This window comes from Anopheles ziemanni, chromosome 2 (genome assembly GCF_943734765.1).
Source record: "Anopheles ziemanni chromosome 2, idAnoZiCoDA_A2_x.2, whole genome shotgun sequence".
NCBI lineage: Eukaryota > Metazoa > Arthropoda > Insecta > Diptera > Culicidae > Anopheles > Anopheles ziemanni.
In genome coordinates, this window is record NC_080705.1 from 47142326 (window position 1) to 47165439 (window position 23114).

Here is a 23114-nt window from a genome sequence, read left to right on the forward strand (position 1 = left end):
ATTTTATTATTTCTTGAAAATATGAACAATATTGCCACGGAACAAGCCGTAACGATTGTTGTCAGCATAATCTAAGGGAGCAACTATATTTTGTGTTATGTAGTCTCAAAACTTCGAGGTAAAGATGAGTTGAACCGATCTTGCTCAACATAATATTCCACTTCGGGAAAGAAAAATGTATTCGCGCTAAGATGCGGCAGGTCGAACCACTGCCAACATTTGTCCAAAGAATTATTTACCAAATAGGTTAAGCAGCGATCTGTGGAGAAAATGCCATCGTTTCTGTAAGGAACATTAATCAAAATTCAAGGTCAAAATGTAAAGTTCAGTAAGTATGTAAGTAAGAATTTCACCTTTTCTTGGTGCATTTCATCACTGGATACTCGTAGTCGAAGCAATTTGACTGAAACTTCGTATATATCCATGCAACTGCATAAGAGAAAAATGTTGCAATGTTCTGTAAGCAGCGTATAAAATCCACGTCACAGATGCAGCGAAGTCTGTGGAATAACAGGTATCCTTTGTTATTACTATAAGTATTAAAACACTAGCCTAGTCAATACCCACTATACGCTACCTGGTAAACAACTGTGGTTTATAGGGGAGATTTTTATACCGGCGGTAGTCACTACGATCCACTATTGTATATGGGCACTCGTCGTGTTGCTTGCAGCACTGATCTAAGTTAGAAAAATATGAATTTTGCACTGTATTTCCATCAACGGACCAGTTTCCCGGGCCGCAGTAGTTGGTAACAAATTTGAGACCACCATGTATAGGCAGCAGCGAAACTGGGTCGGCGTGTGGTTGATCATTTTCGTACGTATCATCGTCCTCCTCTAGCTGGCTCTGCAAGGCGATTATCAGCTTCTGATCGTAGTGAGCGAAAGCTGGATTTCTCCACGCTACTAAGCTGTTGGTACTGTTAATTCGAAGGTAGTCCTCCAGGATGGCTGCCAACATAAGCCGGTAGCTTTCATCATTCAAGATATCGTATAGAGCCCGGGCTGAAACACGGTGGTCATCGCCATTAACCGATGTCGGCAAACCCGAACCAAAATAGCAAAATAGTAGGATGATGTTGGAAACAAACACGGCGTTCAAACGCACCATTTCATTACCAAACACTAACTAAACCTTTCTCACGGTTGAATGACGACCAATAGTGGGTGCTATTTATTCTAACCTCATATTAGTGTAACAAGAGAGCAGATGGCGCTATAGAAAAGAGTTCATTGTTGTAAGAGATAGCATTCTGCGCAAGAAAGAAAAGGAAAGATACTAAAAACATGTAAATTTAAATAGTGTGCGTAAGTGTGCACGATAGTGAACGAAGCCTTCAACGTCGGTTAAAGAGGCAGTTAAGCCGTCAGGAGCCCTCCAAGCCAGAAAACGGAAGGTCAAATTTTGTCACACTTATCTACATTTATGAATTAATAACTTTATCTTCTGCCTCTGCCGGTGCGACACATTTGTGTTCTCGAAAACAGCAGCGTTCGAAAACAAACTAGCGAGAATATCTAGTTGATGAAGGTTATGCCCAGTGCCACAAAATCTCACTGGTGAAAGCTTTCTCACCATAGTGAAAAAGTGGCCTTTTAGCTGGCCCCATTTTGGTTCTGCCTTCATGCCCTGTAGGAATTGGCAAAGCTTTGAAAAAAAGCTCGGAGCGTAAGCTTTGACCAGCCACGCCCCGCGATTGCTTCGCATTGACTTCTGCGTTGGTGGTCGTGCACCCGTGGCTCGGTCACCGTTCGCGCCTCTTCTCTGTCTCATCTCTTCTTTCTTTCTTTCCTTAGCCAGCTTGACATCCTGAATCTATCGCGCGTGTCTGTTCGGCAGTATGTCCACAGCGCTGGTACGATGCAGTCTCAGTCGGTTGGCTATGCGTGCTCCGTCCGATTTGCGCACACGTTCTTCCATGCATGCATGCGGCGGGGGTCTTCTATGCGGTGCGATGTCGTCGCGTGTCGATCCCGTTCCTTCCTTCTGAAAATAGCAAACTATACACGTTAGGCCATCGCTGGCTCCAACAATCACCGTTCTTGCGTCCAATATAAAATACGTTTTGATGCGCTCAGGCATCACAAAAAAAAAATTCTAAGTCCAAATACAGAATTTTTCAGTATTTTTTTTTGTTTCAGAAATCGAATGTGCATCATCTGACGACATACTGATGTAATCGATTTGTTCGTGACCCAAAGGGAAACAGTTTTTCGGCTCTAACGGGCAAACGGTTGAAGATAGCTATTTGCGGTCTTCGACAAAGTTTTGGTTAACAATAAATTACAACTTTTTTACTTGCACCACTTTCGTCTCCGAGGCTGCCTTCACCCAATATAAATAAAATTAATAAAACGTTAATTTTTTTTTGCATTCAAAAAATTAACTAAAACTTTGTCCTTGACTGTAAGGTACTGCAAGAAACATAATGAAACGTTTAGGAAACAGTTTTATCCGAGCGAAGATCATATGTAATTTTGTTCTAATTGAAATGTTCTGTACAGGTATTGCGGCGGTGGCAACCGCGTGGCAAGTGTACGGTTGAGACCGCAGCGTGTTTTCATGGTCGATACGGACATTTAATAAAGCGTGTCCAGGAACGAAATTCCGATGCAATGTATGGCCTGCTACCGCGTCGGCTAGCAGCGATAGACTGAAGAGTATATTAACATCATATCGCACGGATGTGAACGCACTGGAAACGAATGAAAGAATGAAGAGAAATCCAGAAACGCGGTACGCGTCTGCTGGTGTGCGTCTGCTGGTGCGAACGAATGGTTGAAGCTAAACCTATACACATTTACACATCGTAAATCGCAGGGGGTACCCTGCTGCAGGTGTGAAAGCGAGGGAAAAAAATAAAAAGGAGACAAAAGTAGTAAAGCTTATTTTTAATTGCGCCGTTCGACGCTTTGAACAGAGAACGACGCAGAATGAGCCAAGTGAGAATCTCGCCTCATCAACTTTGTGGGAGAGGGGTGTTGGAGAGGAATGAAAGGGGAGCAGAGTGAGCAGCTCGCCCGTGTACAGATAGGACAATACATACAAATATTAAAGCTCCCGACTGATTCTTGCGGACTGGGTGGTTGTTCCTAAGTAAAACCATTGATGGATTATTCATAACCGATGGTGTTAATGAAAGATAGTTGGAAAATAGTGTAGGTTTGTTTGTACTTCACAGCAACCCGTTTCACTTGTGCGGTGCTAGATTTGTCCGAGTGCTTTGCTAATTTTTACAAAATAGGTTAAACTTTGGTTCGGAATGTTAACACTAGAATACATTGCTTTGGAAACTTGCCCGAATGCTTTTTAGGGGTCATTTTGACCCCTATTTTGAAAACGCTATAACTTCACTATTTTTGAAGATTTTTCAAATCCGTAAACTGTTACGTTTTAGTATATTTATTGACTATCTTTTGGCGTTTTTCATTTTTTGATATACCACTTCACCATTTCGCTAGCTCGGTGTATAGCAAAAAAGATCGTTATGAGTCGAATTTTAATCCTTTTCAACTTTTATTCTTTCAAAATGTATCATGTAAATTTAGAAAAAAAGTGTGCGCTATGATGTTGATATATTAGGTCACCTTTGAAAAATAATATCATATTTTGTAATTAACAAATAACGCCACAACTTGATCTTGAAGATGTGGATTTTAACATTTTCCATATGAAGTTTCCGTTCTGCGCTTTGTTCTGTTATTCCGTACGCGAGCGTTTCGAAGCGTTATGCGCGATGCGCTACTATGGGAATTGGCGTTATTTTTAATCTTTGCGGCCAATTTATGGAGTCATTTGTAATGGCAAAAATACCAATTAATTTTTGAAATGTTGCTCAACATACTAGCTTTCTAGCGCACACTTTTTTTCTAGATTGACATCAAAGATTTTGAATGAATAAAAGTTGAAAAAAACGCAATTTCGACCTTTTTTGCTATACATTGAGCTAGCGGAATTATGAAGAAATTCATCGTAAAAGCAAAAACGTCAAAAGATAGTTAACAAATATACTAAAAAGTACCAGTTTACGGATTTAAAAAAATTTCAAAAATAGTGAAGTCATAGCGTTTTACAAGTAGGGGTCAAAATGACCCCTAAAAAGCATTCTAGGTATAGTCACGTTGGTTCTCGGAACTGGTCACACAGAAAAATCTGAAATTTTTGTTTTAGATATAGCTTTGGATTTTAAGAAAAGCTTTATTTTTTTTGTAAAAATATTCAGCCGTTTTCGAGATATTAAAATCGAAAACTGCGTTGGGGTCAAAATGACCCCAGTTTGGATTCTAGTGTTAAACAAATGGTCACCATGGTTTACTGATTGAGTTGGTACAAACATTAGAATTAAAAAAGCGGCCATTTTGAAAACTTCGTAATTTTCGTTTTAAATTAGCGAAAACCATAAGGGGTTTTGTTAATTTTTCCAAAGAAAAACTGTGTAGGAAACTAGGAAAAAGTTTGCTCTGGAATAAAAAGTTTTAAAGCATTTAAAAAAATAGTTACGATGAAAAGTGACGCTATAAATGGGCCTCTAGGATCAAAAGCAACGCCAATTGCCATACTAACCCTTCCCGCATAACCCAGCGAAACCCTCGAGCACGGAACAATGCAACAAAGTACCCAATAGAAACAAACTATAGAAAAGACAGAAATCCACAAATTTTCCCGCATAACGCATTGAAACGCTCGCGTACGGAACAACGGAATATAAAGCTGGCCGTAAACGTTGCGAACTTGTTCGCGCGAACAATTTGACAACCAGGCATTGCCTATGTTAAGGAAAGGAAAGGAAGATATAAGAAGATATAAGATATAAGAAGATATCTTCCGTTCCTTTCCTTAACATAGGCAATGCCTGGTTGTCAAATTGTTCGCGCGAACAAGTTGCCTATGTTAAGGAAAGGAAAGGAAGATATAAGAAGATATAAGATATAAGAAGATATCTTCCGTTCCTTTCCTTAACATAGGCAATGCCTGGTTGTCAAATTGTTCGCGCGAACAAGTTCGCAACGTTTACGGCCAGCTTAACACAGCACAGAAACGAACTCTAGAAAAGTCAGAAATCCACAAATTAAGGTCAATTTGTGGTGCCATTTGTCATCTTAAAAATGTGAAGTTGGTTTTTAAAGGTTGCGCAAAGTTTTTTCCCGTGAAACACCATACTCGGGGTCCACACTACAGCGCTACGTCCCGTTACGAAACGCGACGTCGCCTGACAGGCGGCCGAACTCCATACAAAAAAAATGTCGCACAAATCGCGCTAGTGTAGAAACAGCGAAAAACGCGACGTCACGCTAACTCTTGTCAAATGTCAATTCGAAACGTAAACAAACCGACAGCTGGACAAAACTTAAACAAACCGAATCACAAACGCGAACAAAACGAGCAATATTCTTCACGAAAGATCGGATTTTTGGTTGTACTACTTATTTTTAGGCGGCACAAATGTAATTCAGTTATCAAACTCCGTTTTAATTGATATTTTTTCCAAAGTTTTTTCGGGTGCCGAAACGTAAACAAACTGCTCTTCAACAAGTAGGAGATGATGTGGAACCCAAGCGCCACAAGCTTCGGGTCGAGGTAGGAAATCAATGGGCAAGAGCGAGATGGTGATAGCCTTGTCTGTTTTACACGAACGCAGCCAACCGCAAACTCAAAAACCGTATGAGCCCCGCTACACGACCCGAAAACTCAAAAACTTCTCGGCGAGAAGAGGGGAACAACCGAGAAGTTTACGTCAAAAACTTTTCAGCTCCGTGAGCTGAAAACTGCACCCGAGAAGTTTTTGGCAGCTAACCGAAAACTCAAATGCGTCAGAAGAAGAAGACGAAAAAGAAATAAATGTAAACATAACAAATCTCAAAAACAAAATAAACGAACATATGGTGATAAATTTACGTGTTTCTTTTGTAGTTACGGTTAGTTAATATTTTGTTATTTTATAGCTAGAATATCAATTATAAATTCACTATAGATCAGGGGTTCGCAAAGTCCGGCCCACCAACTGATTCCAAAATCTAAAAGTTTCAAAAAGTTTAATGATAAAGATTAAAATATTTTATTCTACCACTTTTTATGTAACTTGAGAACATCAAAATCTTCCTTCTTCATGCGAAGAAAGTTAATTATAGTTTCATTTGCTTGCTCTGCTACAGTATTGTCCAGCAAACGGTTGCCATCTTCTTGCCTCCGCACAATACGCCTGTTGCGTTGTTGCAAGTTTTGGGTACTCAACTCGATGACCCGCGATAGGGTAGTTAGCCACACTTCAACAGATTATCCATCTTTTACTTTTTGTGTGAATTGAAATAAGATCTTGTTTGCTTTGAAGGAAGATTTTTGAGTTAACTGAAAAATCAAAAACAAAAACCTCGTTGCGCCGCAAAGTTTTGAGTTTGCGGCTCGTGTAGCGTGGCTCACAGAATTGGTACCACAAAACGCGGCTACACGAACCGAGAAGATTTTGACGTAAACTTATACGGTTTTTGAGTTCTCGGTTGGAGTTTTCGGTTCGTGTAGCGGCCCGGTATAAGTTTACGTCAACATTTTTGCGGTTCGTGTAGCCGCGTTTTGCGGTACCAATTCTGTGAGCCACGCTACACGAGCCGCAAACTCAAAAACATAGCGGCGCAAAGAGGTTTTTGTTTTTGATTTTTCAGTTAACTCAAAAATCTTCTGGGGAGCTATCCCATCACTACACTGATTTGTCTTTAGACAGCAGGAATGCTGACGGCTACTATGGAAAAATACGATGGTCAAAAATAAATCTAATTGGTGAGCAAAAAACGTGTTTGCGAAGAAATAAACCATAAAAAAATATTTTTGATTGGATACAATTTATTTGTAAGTGCGTCCGGTTGTATATATTGATCAATCGAACTAAAAATCGGCAGTAACATTGTCAAAAAATATCCGGAATAAAACTTTGACCAGATGTTAATCAAACCTTCCTACTGTGGCAAATGTAGTTAGGATTCGAGGGGAGTGAGAGATATTTGAACCATGGATGCCATAGGGGGTGAAGCAGGAAGACGGTGGGTGAAGAGTAGCTAGCAGTTGTGTGCAAGCAGCCCTAGTAGCAATTTTGAGTGGCAAATGTATTTCCGTCTCACTCCAGCGCACGGTCGAGCCTACAGCGCTACCTACCGTCGCTACCGCGACTCGTCTCCCTCGTCCATCAATTGACCCGAACTCTGAAAAGTTCTTGCCCCTCTACGTTTCCTTCCTATCCCGCGCCTATCAATGAGATTGGCGTTGGCTGTTCGTCGTCGATTCACCTTCGCCCCATTGATCCGCACTTCCTACCCCACCCTAGAATGAATCGTTCGTCAAACCGAACTGTTATGCGTTTTGCCCCTCTACCGTTTCGTCCCTATCCCGCGCCTATCGATGAGATTGACTTCAGCTGTTCGTCGTCGATTCACCTTCACCCCATCGATCCGCACTTCCTACCCCGCCCTAAAATGATTTGTTCGTGCAAGTTTTGTTGTTCTCGTTACCTTTTCACGGTAACCAACACACTTTTTTAAATTAATTTAGCGTGTTGCTTCTTTGTTTTTTTGGGGTATGAATCTGCTGAAATTGAAAATTGAAAATTGTTTGAAGAATGAAAATAGGTCAAGGCCATAGGAACGTTTGCTTAACGCTCGAGGAATCGGAAAGTTTGCACGGGTTGAACGAACTTTCCTAAAATAATATCAAATATAGAATAGTTAACTTTATTTCTACAACATAATTTTAAAATAACTAACAACAATGAAAAATGTTATAAAAAGTTATAAAAAGGATCGAAGGATGCAGCTTCGGCCTTTTTCCACAATTTGTAAACCCACATACATTGTGTGGCCATCGTTCATAATCTGTATTGTCAGCTTTCATTTGATAAAGTACAAAAAATGCGGACTTGTGTACAAATAGTAACGGTTTGAATAACCATTCTGCGCCTTTTCGGCCAACACTTGATTGGCGAACATAAATAGCACTTATAAGACAAACAATTTTTCTAAATACTAAATTGTTCATTTACTTTTGTTGCGTTTAAATTGCAGAGGTGGTGGAATAAAAAAGAATAACCAACTTTGTATTCTTGTCAGTTCAAACTTTTCGTGCGAAGCTTCTTTATCTTAAATATGATTTGAAAAATATTTAAAAAAATACTTTCCTGAAAGTAAAGTAAAATAAAGATCTAGATAAAGTTAAGTGAAATTAAGATCTCGTCGAAACTAGGGTAGGTTTTGTATGTAGTAAAATAATGTGTAGTAATCAGAATTCATAATTTTTAACTATGCAAATTGAGATAGGCAAAATGTGTTAGGCTAAAGGTAAGGTAATTTTAGAAACCGACCAAAACGAGAAATAACAACTTGACTATTTAGTTTTTTTTGTTCACACTCTTTATGGCAACTGGTTTTTAATTGACCCTGTCTATATAGTCGGTCTATTGTGTGAGATATTTTTTTAAATATATGTCAAGCATTTCCAAACTTAGATGCCTCTTATACGACGTGCTAATCAATTAAAAAATGTCATTTATACAAAAAGCACATTTCACGTTTATGTCTGTAATGATTTTTAACGTTTGATATAATAATCACCATCATTTATGTTGGGCGTGACCTGCAAAAAAGCTTGCTTCCCTGGGAATGGAAAAGTCAGCTGAATGATTGCGATGGAATGCAATGATCCCGAGGAATGGACGACGATATGAACCCGATGATTCGCAGTGCATTATTTGTAGCATAATAGCATGGCTGTAAAGATGTGAATTATAAACACACTTTTTAAAAACAGATTGCTTGCAATATTTGAAATCAATCAGAACAAACAAATCACCTTACCCAAAATAAAGCGCAAAAATTAAAAGCCAACCCGGCGCCAACGACGTCGATGGTCTTTTTAATTCTAAACAACCTCCAAATGAAACAGCTATTCATTATTTCCTTGCACACTATCCGTAGTATGAAAACAAAAAGTTCTGTAAATCGCCTGCGGAATCGTTTGCAGCAGCGACACAAACAAAAGAGTGCGAAAGCGAGCACTATACAATTGGATGCACAACCAAAAAAAAAGCAGAAACACACGCGTACACTTCGCTGCTTCAAGAAATTTGCCTGTTCCAAATTTTCATCGAACGATACTGGACAGCTTGTAAGTGGCACTTTTTCCAACTACGCGATGGCCTCATGGTAGTGTGCAAGAAGCTCTAACAGGGACACCTCGGGATCGAGACAGATTTGTGTAAGTATCAATAAAAATTATGAATCATTCTCACATATGCAGCCCTAGCAAAAATTCACATTCATAAAAAAAAGTATCCACCAGGCAACTAGACAGCCCGAATCGACCAGAGACGGTGTGGGGAGCGAGAACAACAAGCACAAGCATGAACCGGGTAGAAAAAAAGAAGGCCTGCGGGAAGTAGCGGAGAGAGCAAAAGCCGAAAGCCTTCTGCGAATCACTTTTTTTTTTTTGCTCCGGTTCCCGAACGCCGGGCGATCGGCGCCGAAGCTGCGCTCGGCAACCATTCGGGAAAAAATCTTCGAACGGTCTGCCGCGTTCGAAGATTTGCTTCATTCGTATTGGAGAGAGGGAGAATCCAATAGGAAAGTCACTCATTTTTGCTATTAGGGAGCAGTTTGTTGGGTAGGGTGGGTCCCTAATAGCAAAAATGAGTGACTTTCCTATTGGATTCTCCCTCTCTCCAATACGAATGAAGCAAATCTTCGAACGCGGCAGACCGTTCGAAGATTTTTTCCCGAATGGTTGCCGAGCGCAGCTTCGGCGCCGATCGCCCGGCGTTCGGGAACCGGAGCAAAAAAAAAAAAGTGATTCGCAGAAGGCTTTCGGCTTTTGCTCTCTCCGCTACCCTACCAACATTAGCTTCGGGTCGAGATAGGAAATTAATGGGCAAGAGCGAGATGGTGATAGCCTTGTCTCTTTTACACCAACGCAGAAATTCCCCCGTCCCGCCACCGCCAGAAATCTCTGGCCACCGCGCCCATCTGTTGCCGCGACAGCCGATCCGAACTGAAAAATCGAGGTTTGTGCATCAAAGTGCGCATGCGCAATGCAATACGATACGAAGTTTAAATGCCCTGCGCGATCGGGTCTTCGAAGACCCAGCGCGAGCGATCGAAAACCCAGCGCGAGCCATCGTTGACCAGTCGAATGCCCAGCGCGGTCGAATACGGACGTATGGGTACCCGTACGGGTATACCCAGCGCGAGCGGTCATTCATTCATACGTACGCAGCGCAAGCGATCGCTAAACGAAGAGCAAAAGCCTCTTACGGTGGCCATATGAATTCGCTCCGCGAGAGGTTTAAATGGCTAGAGCGGGTTGAGCGCGAACGATGCATTCCCATACAGTCCATACAAACGACTACGCACTAGATATATATTGGGCCTTTAGCACACCGTTCTCAACAAAGAGCGACGGTCTTGCGGTAGGTGCGCAGAGACCGGAGTGGAAACAACGCGGTTCAATTCCGCGTAACAGCTCGAGACATGAAAATGTGTAGAAGGAAGAGAAGGAAAAAAGAGGGAGGGCCCCGAAAGGGGCCTCCATTTTTCGTTTTTGTCGTGGCAACTTCGGTTTTGCCTCGGCAATTTCCAACCAAATCTTTCAGACTATTCGTGTCCCGATTGAGTGAGAATTTGGCTGGGTTTACTTCGTGCAGTGTTTCGGGGGTACTTCCCGCAGGCCTTCTTTTTTTCTACCCGGTTCATGCTTGTGCTTGTTGTTCTCGCTCCCCACACCGTCTCTGGTCGATTCGGGCTGTCTAGTTGCCTGGTGGATACTTTTTTTTATGAATGTGAATTTTTGCTAGGGCTGCATATGTGAGAATGATTCATAATTTTTATTGATACTTACACAAATCTGTCTCGATCCCGAGGTGTCCCTGTTAGAGCTTCTTGCACACTACCATGAGGCCATCGCGTAGTTGGAAAAAGTGCCACTTACAAGCTGTCCAGTATCGTTCGATGAAAATTTGGAACAGGCAAATTTCTTGAAGCAGCGAAGTGTACGCGTGTGCTTCTGCTTTTTTTTTGGTTGTGCATCCAATTGTATAGTGCTCGCTTTCGCACTCTTTTGTTTGTGTCGCTGCTGCAAACGATTCCGCAGGCGATTTACAGAACTTTTTGTTTTCATACTACGGATAGTGTGCAAAGAAATAATGAATAGCTGTTTCATTTGGAGGTTGTTTAGAATTAAAAAGACCATCGACGTCGTTGGCGCCGGGTTGGCTTTTAATTTTTGCGCTTTATTTTGGGTAAGGTGATTTGTTTGTTCTGATTGATTTCAAATATTGCAAGCAATCTGTTTTTAAAAAGTGTGTTTATAATTCACATCTTTACAGCCATGCTATTATGCTACAAATAATGCACTGCGAATCATCGGGTTCATATCGTCGTCCATTCCTCGGGATCATTGCATTCCATCGCAATCATTCAGCTGACTTTTCCATTCCCAGGGAAGCAAGCTTTTTTGCAGGTCACGCCCAACATAAATGATGGTGATTATTATATCAAACGTTAAAAATCATTACAGACATAAACGTGAAATGTGCTTTTTGTATAAATGACATTTTTTAATTGATTAGCACGTCGTATAAGAGGCATCTAAGTTTGGAAATGCTTGACATATATTTAAAAAAATATCTCACACAATAGACCGACTATATAGACAGGGTCAATTAAAAACCAGTTGCCATAAAGAGTGTGAACAAAAAAAACTAAATAGTCAAGTTGTTATTTCTCGTTTTGGTCGGTTTCTAAAATTACCTTACCTTTAGCCTAACACATTTTGCCTATCTCAATTTGCATAGTTAAAAATTATGAATTCTGATTACTACACATTATTTTACTACATACAAAACCTACCCTAGTTTCGACGAGATCTTAATTTCACTTAACTTTATCTAGATCTTTATTTTACTTTACTTTCAGGAAAGTATTTTTTTAAATATTTTTCAAATCATATTTAAGATAAAGAAGCTTCGCACGAAAAGTTTGAACTGACAAGAATACAAAGTTGGTTATTCTTTTTTATTCCACCACCTCTGCAATTTAAACGCAACAAAAGTAAATGAACAATTTAGTATTTAGAAAAATTGTTTGTCTTATAAGTGCTATTTATGTTCGCCAATCAAGTGTTGGCCGAAAAGGCGCAGAATGGTTATTCAAACCGTTACTATTTGTACACAAGTCCGCATTTTTTGTACTTTATCAAATGAAAGCTGACAATACAGATTATGAACGATGGCCACACAATGTATGTGGGTTTACAAATTGTGGAAAAAGGCCGAAGCTGCATCCTTCGATCCTTTTTATAACTTTTTATAACATTTTTCATTGTTGTTAGTTATTTTAAAATTATGTTGTAGAAATAAAGTTAACTATTCTATATTTGATATTATTTTAGGAAAGTTCGTTCAACCCGTGCAAACTTTCCGATTCCTCGAGCGTTAAGCAAACGTTCCTATGGCCTTGACCTATTTTCATTCTTCAAACAATTTTCAATTTTCAATTTCAGCAGATTCATACCCCAAAAAAACAAAGAAGCAACACGCTAAATTAATTTAAAAAAGTGTGTTGGTTACCGTGAAAAGGTAACGAGAACAACAAAACTTGCACGAACGAATCATTTTAGGGCGGGGTAGGAAGTGCGGATCGATGGGGTGAAGGTGAATCGACGACGAACAGCTGAAGTCAATCTCATCGATAGGCGCGGGATAGGGACGAAACGGTAGAGGGGCAAAACGCATAACAGTTCGGTTTGACGAACGATTCATTCTAGGGTGGGGTAGGAAGTGCGGATCAATGGGGCGAAGGTGAATCGACGACGAACAGCCAACGCCAATCTCATTGATAGGCGCGGGATAGGAAGGAAACGTAGAGGGGCAAGAACTTTTCAGAGTTCGGGTCAATTGATGGACGAGGGAGACGAGTCGCGGTAGCGACGGTAGGTAGCGCTGTAGGCTCGACCGTGCGCTGGAGTGAGACGGAAATACATTTGCCACTCAAAATTGCTACTAGGGGTAAAACAGTCAGTGAAACGGGTGGAAATTGTGTGCAAGCACTCATTTTGTACCGCGGGGCTTGCACTTGCCGACGTGCGAATCAGCCTTAACAATACCCGGTTGAAAGAAATTGACATTGTTGCTGGTACTATGTAGTTCCAGCAAGAGTCCCAGCAATCTGCCATGGAAAAACTTCCCGCTAGGCGATTTCGAGTACTTTCCTCCATCCGCAACCACTCCTGACCTATACTTTGGATGTTGTGTACAAGACTCGGCGCATGCTTTCTCCCTTACACGCCCAGGCTATTTTTTGCTATCTTCCTCTTCTGTGTTATGAACGTACCGCTTCAATCCCACATGGTGTATGAAACATGGTAGCTCGTGTCTGTACACTCGTGTGTTTCCTTGTGTTGGTACTAGAATTGCTCGACGATTCGGCGGAAATTTGACAAGTCCAAAGCGCCATTTGTAGTCAAGAGCAAGTCGGACTAACACGGTTGTGCACCAACGGCGCGGACCGAAAGTTTAAGGAGAAAAGAATCATTAAAAGACTAAAGTGATTGACGCAAAGTGCTGGGAGTTGTCCCATCATGATGGAAAGTTTTAATATCGGGGTACGAAGGACTTCCAGCTGGCTGTTTGGAAGATCGGCTCGCACTTCGAGATGGCTGATCATTTTGCGGATGGCATGGAACTCCTTCGCGATCTCCGGTGGCCCTGGAGTGCCGGGTTCCTTTAGTGATAAAAGCAACTGTAATTTTTGTACCGTAAGTATTATTAGACTTTAATAATTAAAAGTGTTGAGTGCTGTCTTACCTTGAGTATGCGGCGGACATTTTTGTGTAAAGTGTATGAAACCTCAATCAAAAATTTGAATATTAAATAAATTTTTCATAGTTTTTCGAATTGGAGTCTGACATGTTTATTTTGCGCCACTATCCCGAAAGAAACCACGTATCACAACTACATACATAAACCTGGGCTGCTCGTTTTCACTCACACACTCTCAAATAGCACAAATTGATGCACGCACACATCCCCATTTGCTTTTTTATTCGACTACTCGAACGTCCTCCATCGTTCTACCGCGTGCAAGCTCCCATATAAAAACGTCCTCCCTTTACCCAGGCCCGAGGCCTGATGACACAAGTGGAGGACAACCCAGCCCAAGTGACAGAAAACACGATTTAGATAATTTTCGCCAGGCTTAGAAAGGGGCTGCATAGAAGATTAATAGCAGACTTATTAAGCCAAAATTGCAAGTGTGTGCGTGAAAAATGAACCCACCGTGGGTGCACTGATCCGATCCTTACTATTATAAATTGAACCCTTCCATCCCAACTCCGGAACTGACAGCTCAAAGCCATCAAATCAAAACAAAATATAAATTCGAATTCAAACAGAGGATTTATTTTAACAATCTCAGCAGTTTTTCTGGAATAGTTTCTTCGCGTGTTCCAAAAACCGTCTAGTTGCAATTCGTAGTCATGAAACGAAAAATACGAAAAGGTAAATATAGAAAAGTACAAATATACAAAAAATTACCTGTTTACATTTACCTTGCTTGCAAACAGGATAATCTTCCCCGATGAACTCGAATTCAACAAAATCGCAAACACTGCATTTATCGAGCTACCATGGAGTAAACCTGCTTCCTAGCTTGCTGCTCGTCCTGTATCATAGGGTTAGCTGCATCTTGCGGCGAACAGAGCGTCTGCATCATCATTGCATAAAGTTCATCCCTCGTCGATACAGTCACTGGAAATATTGGCCTACCCTGGCTTTCCAGCATTATTTTGGCTTGTATGTCCTGTCTCGTTTCCGAAATCATAGCCTCTACAAGCAGCAAACGATCCACCACGGTCAATACGAGCAATGCAGAAACCTTCCGGCATTAGTTGTTGAAACCTGCTGGACGGTTGCAAATAACACTTTCCAAATAAAAATTATCGAGTGCTGAAGCGATAACGCAAATAAATCAGTAAACTTACCATAATCGATAAACTGCCTCATCACAATCTTGCTTGGCCCTGGGTAAACGTGTTGTTGGCTTTCATACTGCTGATCCACTCGCTGTTTAATCCGCCTTCTGGTCGAGAAAATTAGAGTCGCATCTCTGTTTATCTTCGAACCACAATGTTGTTTTTGGTACAGTGCAAACGGCTGAATCGAGAGAGATGTGGAAATATGTTATTCGCAGAAAGAGACGCAGGTGGGACATTTCAGTCCAGTCATTGCTGATGCTGTGCAGGAGTACCATGACAGTGCAGCGAAATCACTCCGTCGTGTAGCTTCATAGAATACTTTTTCCACTGGATCGTATGCCAGAGGGCAATTGGGCTACGTTCTATCGGTGCCGCAGGACAAGTAAGATCGATCAGTCCAGCCTAAATACCCATCTCGAGAATGCAAGCGCAAACTACGATGCGAGCATGGTTAAGCTAATGCAGTCTGACCTAGCCACAAACTGCTCGTTACAAGGCACAAGAGGTTATCTGCGTCATTTTCTTCAGCGTACTTCACACCCGGCGACTCGACACTGTTTCCAGCGCTGCTATCCAACTTTTCACTACGCTTTGTGAAAGTAACATCTTTCATCACCGACCTACCCGATTATCGAGAGGAAACATTCTCCTCGCTGCTGCTGCTGAGCGACGAGTTTTTCTTACGACTTAGCGAACGTTAGCGAACCGATCGCGTCCTGTTTGTCACCAAGTAGACGGAAGTGATCGAAGAGGTGATATTCTTCACCACCGCATCTTACACCGTATCCTCCTGCTCCTTGATCACCATTGCCTCCTCAGACATGAACGATTTCGGTCCATGCTTACCGCCACCGTCGTGTACGTGTACGCATCAGATCGTCGCCAGCACCATTGATCGCCGACGATTCACCTTCACGTTTGACCACCTCATCCATGTCGATCAAAATATTACCCTGATTTTGCTCCCTCGCGCCTCCGTGGACGCGGTTTTCCATCCGATTTTTGTTCAACAATCGAGCAATCGACTCCTGCCAGCCAATCTGTTTCACGATCATCTGCGGAGCTTTCGGTTTGGTAAAAGTGTTGGTCATCAACCGTCGCGCATTTTCAAGCTTCAGTGACAGTTTGGCCAGATTGGTGTGATAAATCAAACAGAGTGCCCCGGCGTATGCCATCTCGGTGTCGGACCCAAGGACGAGATCCCGCAAACCCAAAATAACGTGCGGCTCCAGCTCGAACGGCAGCGTGAAGGAAAACAACCCCGATTAAAGGTTGTGGCACTCAAGTGATGGATCGTAGAATCGCAGGACAGCATTTTTTTGTTGGAATTTCACTTTGTGTTTAGCATCTGTAATGAACTTGATCAGCTTCCCCGGCGCCAAAGTGTCATCAACCGTAGCCTCGTGTTTCGTTGTGGTGGTAAGGGTGAGCTCAAATGAAATCCAAAACGAGAAAAATAGGAAAATGAATAAGCTTGTCCCCTGCATCTTACGAACCTTTTCAATGTTAAACTCTTTTCGGATGTAACACTTCACGTTTGTCAATAGTGACTCCAGTACCATTTTGGTATCCTGCGGCGGAAGTGCCGTACCTATCGCGAAATTCTCCTGTACCACGTCCAACATCTACTGACGTGACGCCGACAATACTTCCGACCGTCCTTGATAATCGTACTGATGTATTGTATGTGCCCAGAATTTCACCCAGATATGCACCGAACTAACGATGGCGATCACATCGTTCATCAGCACATTCTCCTTGTTTGTTGCGAGTTTGTAGAGAATTCCCGAAGCCACCAAGTTCGTTGTGCGAAGTTCTACTTCTCAAAAAACCCTATATCGAATATGAAGTTCAAGAGATGGAACATTTTAAACAAAACTTCCTTCAACGGTTGTGATTTATTCACTCCCGTCGTGTCAACAAGTTTTGATACAAACCTCTGGTTTGTTGACGTTTTTTCATTCAACACCTACATTCGACCGACGTATGATGATGATGCTAAATATGTTTCCGGAAAAAGGCTTCTCTTACCTCTTTTCATGTTATTCCGTGAAAACATGTGTGATTAATAAAGATTATCATCTTTTATTTACGCTGAACAAGTCCGCACGATGCACAGTCACATTACCAAATGAAAACACCAATGACAGCTCAAAACTGGTGCACAGCCAGCTTAGAAAAATGTTCAAGAAGAAAACATTCATCAGTCCGTGTATGTACACGGCGATACGAAATTCCGCACCCATACATTCAAACATCGGTGGGATTTAGGGCAATTTCACTGCATTTTTCAAAAATAACCGTCAATTTTGTCACCTGGGAGGTAACCACGAGCTGTCATCTTTGGAACATTCAATGTTTATACCATGTGCGAGAGCGAGAGCGCACGACTAAGGAAGCAATTCCACTGTGCCTCTCCCTTTCCACCGCATCACACAAATTTGTAAACAAAATCGGAAGCAACGTTGCAAGCTTCCAGCACTTCGGAAATTTTGATTTTATCAAAAGTGGTGTCCATAACTAGTGAAAATGGCATACAAAAACAACTTTCTAGGGCAGCTTAAGCGTTCAGGTAATTTGTACAAAGTGAATGGGAAAAGATTTGATCAGGAGAGCCAACATTCTTGTGGAATGGATCGTAAGTGTTTGTGCTTGTGCTGCTCAATATTTGAATGCGAAATTTAAATAAATGATTATTTATTTTAGAAGCTCCTAGTACCAGTGTGGGTCAGCTAGAGATTAATGATGATTCTTTGATCGTCTTCGATCTAGTTGTCGAAGGAGGCCTCGGAAGAAGAAACGCGTTCTGGAGACGATCACGGTCAAGACGAAATCTCAAGAATCGATGGTTTACCGGATAACGTGAGCAGTGTAGATAGCTTAGATAGTAGTACAACATGACGATGGAGGAATGTATAAGGTTTTTGGCAGTTGTTCAAAATCTGTTTAATTCGATTGTGAACAAGATATTAGATATTTTACGAGAGAATCAGCTGCCGAAGAACGATTGTACTCTTTTGAAATCTAATAAGACCGTCGCGAACATTATTGCAGTGAATGGTGGTCTATATTGGCACAAAGCCATCCTATGTAGTTTGTCCAAACGATTCAGGTAAGATGATTGAAATACTAGTCGAATGCGCTAACACATTCGTGATGTTGAATTATTATTTATTTCTAGCAATGTGAAATGTCGATATCTCTAAATTTATGTATCGATGGGTTGCCACTACACAGACGTGGCCTGAACACGTTTTGGTCGATTCTTATGAACATCCATGAGCTACCAGAAGTGGCTCGGTGGCAATCTTCAGCGGCTCGTCAAAGCCGCTAAGGGTCGAAGAGTTCCTAAGACATGTCTGCAGGAGCTTAACGACTTTGATTACGGAGCCATCATCAACGAAGTGTAACATGAGATAAAAGTTCGTGCAATTATAGCTGATGCAGCGGCACGAGCATTTATTAAAGGTAAGACTTTCTTTCTCTCTAATTGTTACTTTACTCATCTTTGTTACGTCCGTTTTCAGGTGTGACAAACTTCAATGAGAAACATGGTTGTTTAAATTGTACTACCGAAGGCGAATATAATTTGAATTCCCACACATTGATTTTGAAGGGCGTTTGTTAATCTATGTGAACCTACTGGCCTAAATGTTTGACTAGGTTTGTTTACCTCACTGAGTGGAACCAATACCAGGGAAATAAAATACAAGCTTGCGGCCATTGAAGTAGATGAGGAGGGTCAACATCTATTTATACGTTAATCTCATTCATTAGTGGAGTAAGTTAAGAAACTACTAATCAATCAAAAGAATAATATAAACATGTAACATATATGGGCATCCAACATACACAATAAATACAAAATATTGGTTTTTCGTTCCATAACGACACCGATTCATTTTAATTAGAGTTTGACTTTCAAATATTTCTACACATAAAAGAAATATCGTTAATTAGTATACATAAACACTAGAGAAACCAATAAACAAAATGTAAATCACAATAGTGTAGTTAAAAAAAACCCAATAGCAAATCACTTTTCAGTTTTCAATTCACAATCATTCCATGGAATTATGAAAAGCACCATTCGGATTTGGAAAAGTAGCCAAATCAATGAAACACACAATGAAAATGATGCTCCACCAAGTGATGCGCCGACATGAATCTCCACGGAATTACCCAAAGCAAGCAACCAAATTTTGATCCACAAAACGCACCTGCAAAACCAAGATCAAAAAGAAAAATTTAATCGTTTGGTGGCAGCATATAATGAATCAAAGCAAAAGCAGTGCATCAGCATACAGATACATACAGATGTATTGCGGCTACTTTTACAGGCTGGTGCTTTTCGTTGTGCCAACTGTGGTCATCACCTGTTGAAAATGTTTGTTGATAGATATTGTCAATTAAGCTACCAATCGTCGAAGCGGAGCGTGGCTCATGTGATTTGGTGAGCCGACAACAACATACCTCTTCTTGTCCCAAGCAGTTCGAGTCTCAGAAGCAGCAAACACCAACACAAGTAAGTAACAATACTAGTTATAAAAAGATTTGAACAAAATGATCCATATTCCCCTCTAATAGGTTGGACAATAATAGTTGCAACTAAATGACAAGCGAGACCGGTGGAAATACAGCGGCTGATCCCAAAGAGTGGGAGATGCAAGATCGTCAAGTGGAACTACAAACAATTTTAAATTCACCGTTTTTTTTTATTTCATATCGCTATACTTTTTCACCGGGTTTGACCGTCGGTAAAAATGGCCGCCTCCATGAGTTGTCAAAACTCAAATGGCTGGGTTACAGTTCTTAATGTAGCGGTTTATTGGAAGGTGCAAAAACGTTCTAAAGATCAGACAGAATGTTCCAAAGATGCTTGTCAATTGTTAGTTGGGCAGTGGCTGATCCCAAAGAGTGGGAGATGCAAGATCGTCAAGTGGAACTACAAACTATTTTAAATTCACCGTTTTGTTTTATTTCATATCGCTATACTTTTTCACCGGGTTTGACCGTCGGTAACAATGGCCGCCTCCATGAGTTGTCAAAACTCAAACGGCTGGGTTTACACTTCCTAATGTAGCAGTTTATTGGAAGGTGGAAAAACGTTCTAAAGATCAGACAGAATGTTCCAAAGATGCTTGTCAATTGTTAGTTGGGATTTTTCATGGTATCATCAGAGTTCTGATGGAACCCGGGAAATATGTTGGTTGCGTGACAAAAACGGCATCACGCGATGTTTTGTACACAATGCGCGGTGTTTTAATGGGGGCGATGTTTTCAATCACACGATGTACAGACCAAGGTGGGTCCTGAAGGAGGTGAGCTCAAAGGCCTGGTAGTGGCAGCCATATTGAAGTTGATTTTTGACAATCACTCTGAGTTTTGTTTACCAACAAAAGGACAACCATGTGTTAGCAAGCGGATAGTTCCACGGTTAGGCTAGTGTCAGTCTGTACCACGTCTGGTTTTGACTGGCGAAAATGTATGAGCCCCGCTACACGACCCGAAAACTCAAAAACTTCTCGGCGAGAAGAGGGGAACAACCGAGAAGTTTACGTCAAAAACTTTTCAGCTCCGTGAGCTGAAAACTGCACCCGAGAAGTTTTTGGCAGCTAACCGAAAACTCAAATGCGTCAGAAGAAGAAGACGAAAAAGAAATAAATATAAACATAACAAATCTCAAAAACAAAATAAACGAACATATGGTGATAAATTTACGTGTTTCTTTTGTAGTTACGGTTAGTTAATATTTTGTTATTTTATAGCTAGAATATCAATTATAAATTCACTGTAGATCAGGGGTTCGCAAAGTCCGGCCCACCAACTGATTCCAAAATCTAAAAGTTTCAAAAAGTTTAATGATAAAGATTAAAATATTTTATTCTACCACTTTTTATGTAACTTGAGAACATCAAAATCTTCCTTCTTCATGCGAAGAAAGTTAATTATAGTTTCATTTGCTTGCTCTGCTACAGTATTGTCCAGCAAACGGTTACCATCTTCTTGCCTCCGCACAATACGCCTGTTGCGTTGTTGCAAGTTTTGGGTACTCAACTCGATGACCCGCGATAGGGTAGTTAGCCACACTTCAACAGATTATCCATCTTTTACTTTTTGTGTGAATTGAAATAAGATCTTGTTTGCTTTGAAGGAAGATTTTTGAGTTAACTGAAAAATCAAAAACAAAAACCTCGTTGCGCCGCAAAGTTTTGAGTTTGCGGCTCGTGTAGCGTGGCTCACAGAATTGGTACCACAAAACGCGGCTACACGAACCGAGAAGATTTTGACGTAAACTTATACGGTTTTTGAGTTCTCGGTTGGAGTTTTCGGTTCGTGTAGCGGCCCGGTATGGGATTTGACAGCGGCAAGGTTCGCACGATTTATTAAGCAACCCGTAGACGTTGCGAACTTGTACGTGCGAACAATTTGACAACCTGGCATTGCCTATGTTAAGGAAAGGAAAGGAAGATTTCCTCTTATATCTTCCTTTCCTTTCCTTTACATAGGCAATGCCTGGTTGTCAAATTGTTCGCGCGTACAAGTTCGCAACGTCTACGGGTTGCTTTAGGTTCATCCAGACGACAGCAATGTTTCTCGGCAATGTTGACGTTTACCGTATTCGTACACGATTTCGTTGACTGTATGTGTGTGCCAAGCAACATTGCCGAACGAATTAGCGAGCTATCCATGGGTCAATGGATAAGCTAGGAACATTGACGAGCAATGTTGGTAGCGATCCATTTGGCATTCAACAAGTTAACGAAGCTAAGCTATATCCTGTACGAACCTTAAGTAAATTATTAAGTAGAACGAGTCAGTTTCATGTGGGCAAGTGTTGGTTCAGTTTTTCTATCATGCCACTAATTAAATTCACTTTTGTGATGTTAACTAGTTACCATTTGTTGTTACTATCTATTGATACATATTTTACCAAGATAACTTTAGGCCATAAAAAATGTTTAGAAACCTTGAACATAGTTGGAAACATTGATGAACATTGATTGCCATCGTATGGACAGAATCCACCATTTTTGCACATGGCTGACAATCATGTTTGAATGTGTGCGAAAGATTGCCGAAAAGATTGCCATCGTCTGGAAGGGCCTATTCGCATGATAAAATCAAAATCATTTGATTTTATCGGATGGACGCATCCGATTTTATTTGTCAACAAAGTTGGACTTTATAAACTCGGTGTTGTGGCTTTCATCTAAGAAAAATAATAAAATTCATTTCATCATCTTAGAATTTGAAAAATTACAGAAAAATTGGCGGACCTGTCGGCCGACAAAATATCATTGGCCACAACTTTACTGAGAACATCATATATATTTCGAAGCCATCCTGGTGCCATCGATCCACGATATAGTGAATGAGGTTGGACGACATGGGGACGACCTGGACATGCTATTAGATGCAGGTCTGAACAAGCGGTACTGGGGTGAGGCGGTGATTACAGCCGGAAACTTGCAAAATAGACTTCCGTCGCGATCTGTTGGTTCAATCCCGTAAGAAAAACGGTTTGGAAGGAAACCTGATTTGGGACACCTGAAGATATATGGGTGTCCGGCGTATGTGCACATCCCAAGTGTAAATAGAGGAAAGTTCGAGAGAAAGGCTTAGAAATTGATATTTATTGGCTATACCGACCAGCTCTGTTTCAAATTGTAATTCCATTATGCTTATTTTAGTATTATTTAAAATACCTGTTGGTTTCAATCTCCGAAAATTATTGTTTAGTTTCATCAAAGGCGACTTTTCTAATTGATAATCGTCACTTGTAAAATGAATTGAGCAAACAGCACTAGATTTAGATGGAATCCAATTCTCGGTAAAAGAGTAAATGAGGCCCCGGGCTAGATTCTCCTCTTCCTACTGGTTCACATTAAGCGCCTGAAGCTATGCAAAGCGCGACGCATGCATACTTTTCAAATATTTGATCGCTAACGGCTCGCTTAAAAGAACATAACGGTTTAAACTAATCACGCAGTGGAGGTTGAATGCAGGTTAATATACTTTTACATGTTAACACTTTGTTGACGGGCGTTTTTTTCTCAACACTAGCTGCTGTCACCGGGGCCAACAAGGTGGTATGTGTACAACGT

The 23114-nt window shown here is 41.0% G+C and overlaps 1 protein-coding gene across 1 annotated transcript; it reads right to left on the minus strand.

Moving 5' to 3' along the window:
* Window positions 1-95: 95 nt before the first annotated feature.
* LOC131293679 (uncharacterized) lies at window positions 96-14744 on the minus strand. Its single transcript, XM_058321755.1, has 4 exons — window positions 14658-14744; window positions 578-1131; window positions 354-500; window positions 96-282 (listed from the first exon to the last, which is right to left on the minus strand). Exons 1-4 carry the CDS (start codon window positions 14742-14744, stop codon window positions 96-98), a joined length of 975 nt encoding a protein of 324 aa, XP_058177738.1.
* Between the last annotated feature and the right edge of the window lie 8370 nt (window positions 14745-23114).

Bases quoted from the DNA above. Each gene is read 5' to 3' on its own strand.
- LOC131293679 (XM_058321755.1), bottom strand. From the start codon at position 14,744: ATGATGCAGACGCTCTGTTCGCCGCAAGATGCAGCTAACCCTATGATA. The intron at 1,132-14,657 runs GTAGCTCGATAA...AGAAAGGTTTAG, and splicing joins GGAAGCAGGTTTACTCCATG to TTAGTGTTTGGTAATGAAAT. The intron at 501-577 runs GTAGCGTATAGT...GTTATTCCACAG, and splicing joins AAACCACAGTTGTTTACCAG to ACTTCGCTGCATCTGTGACG.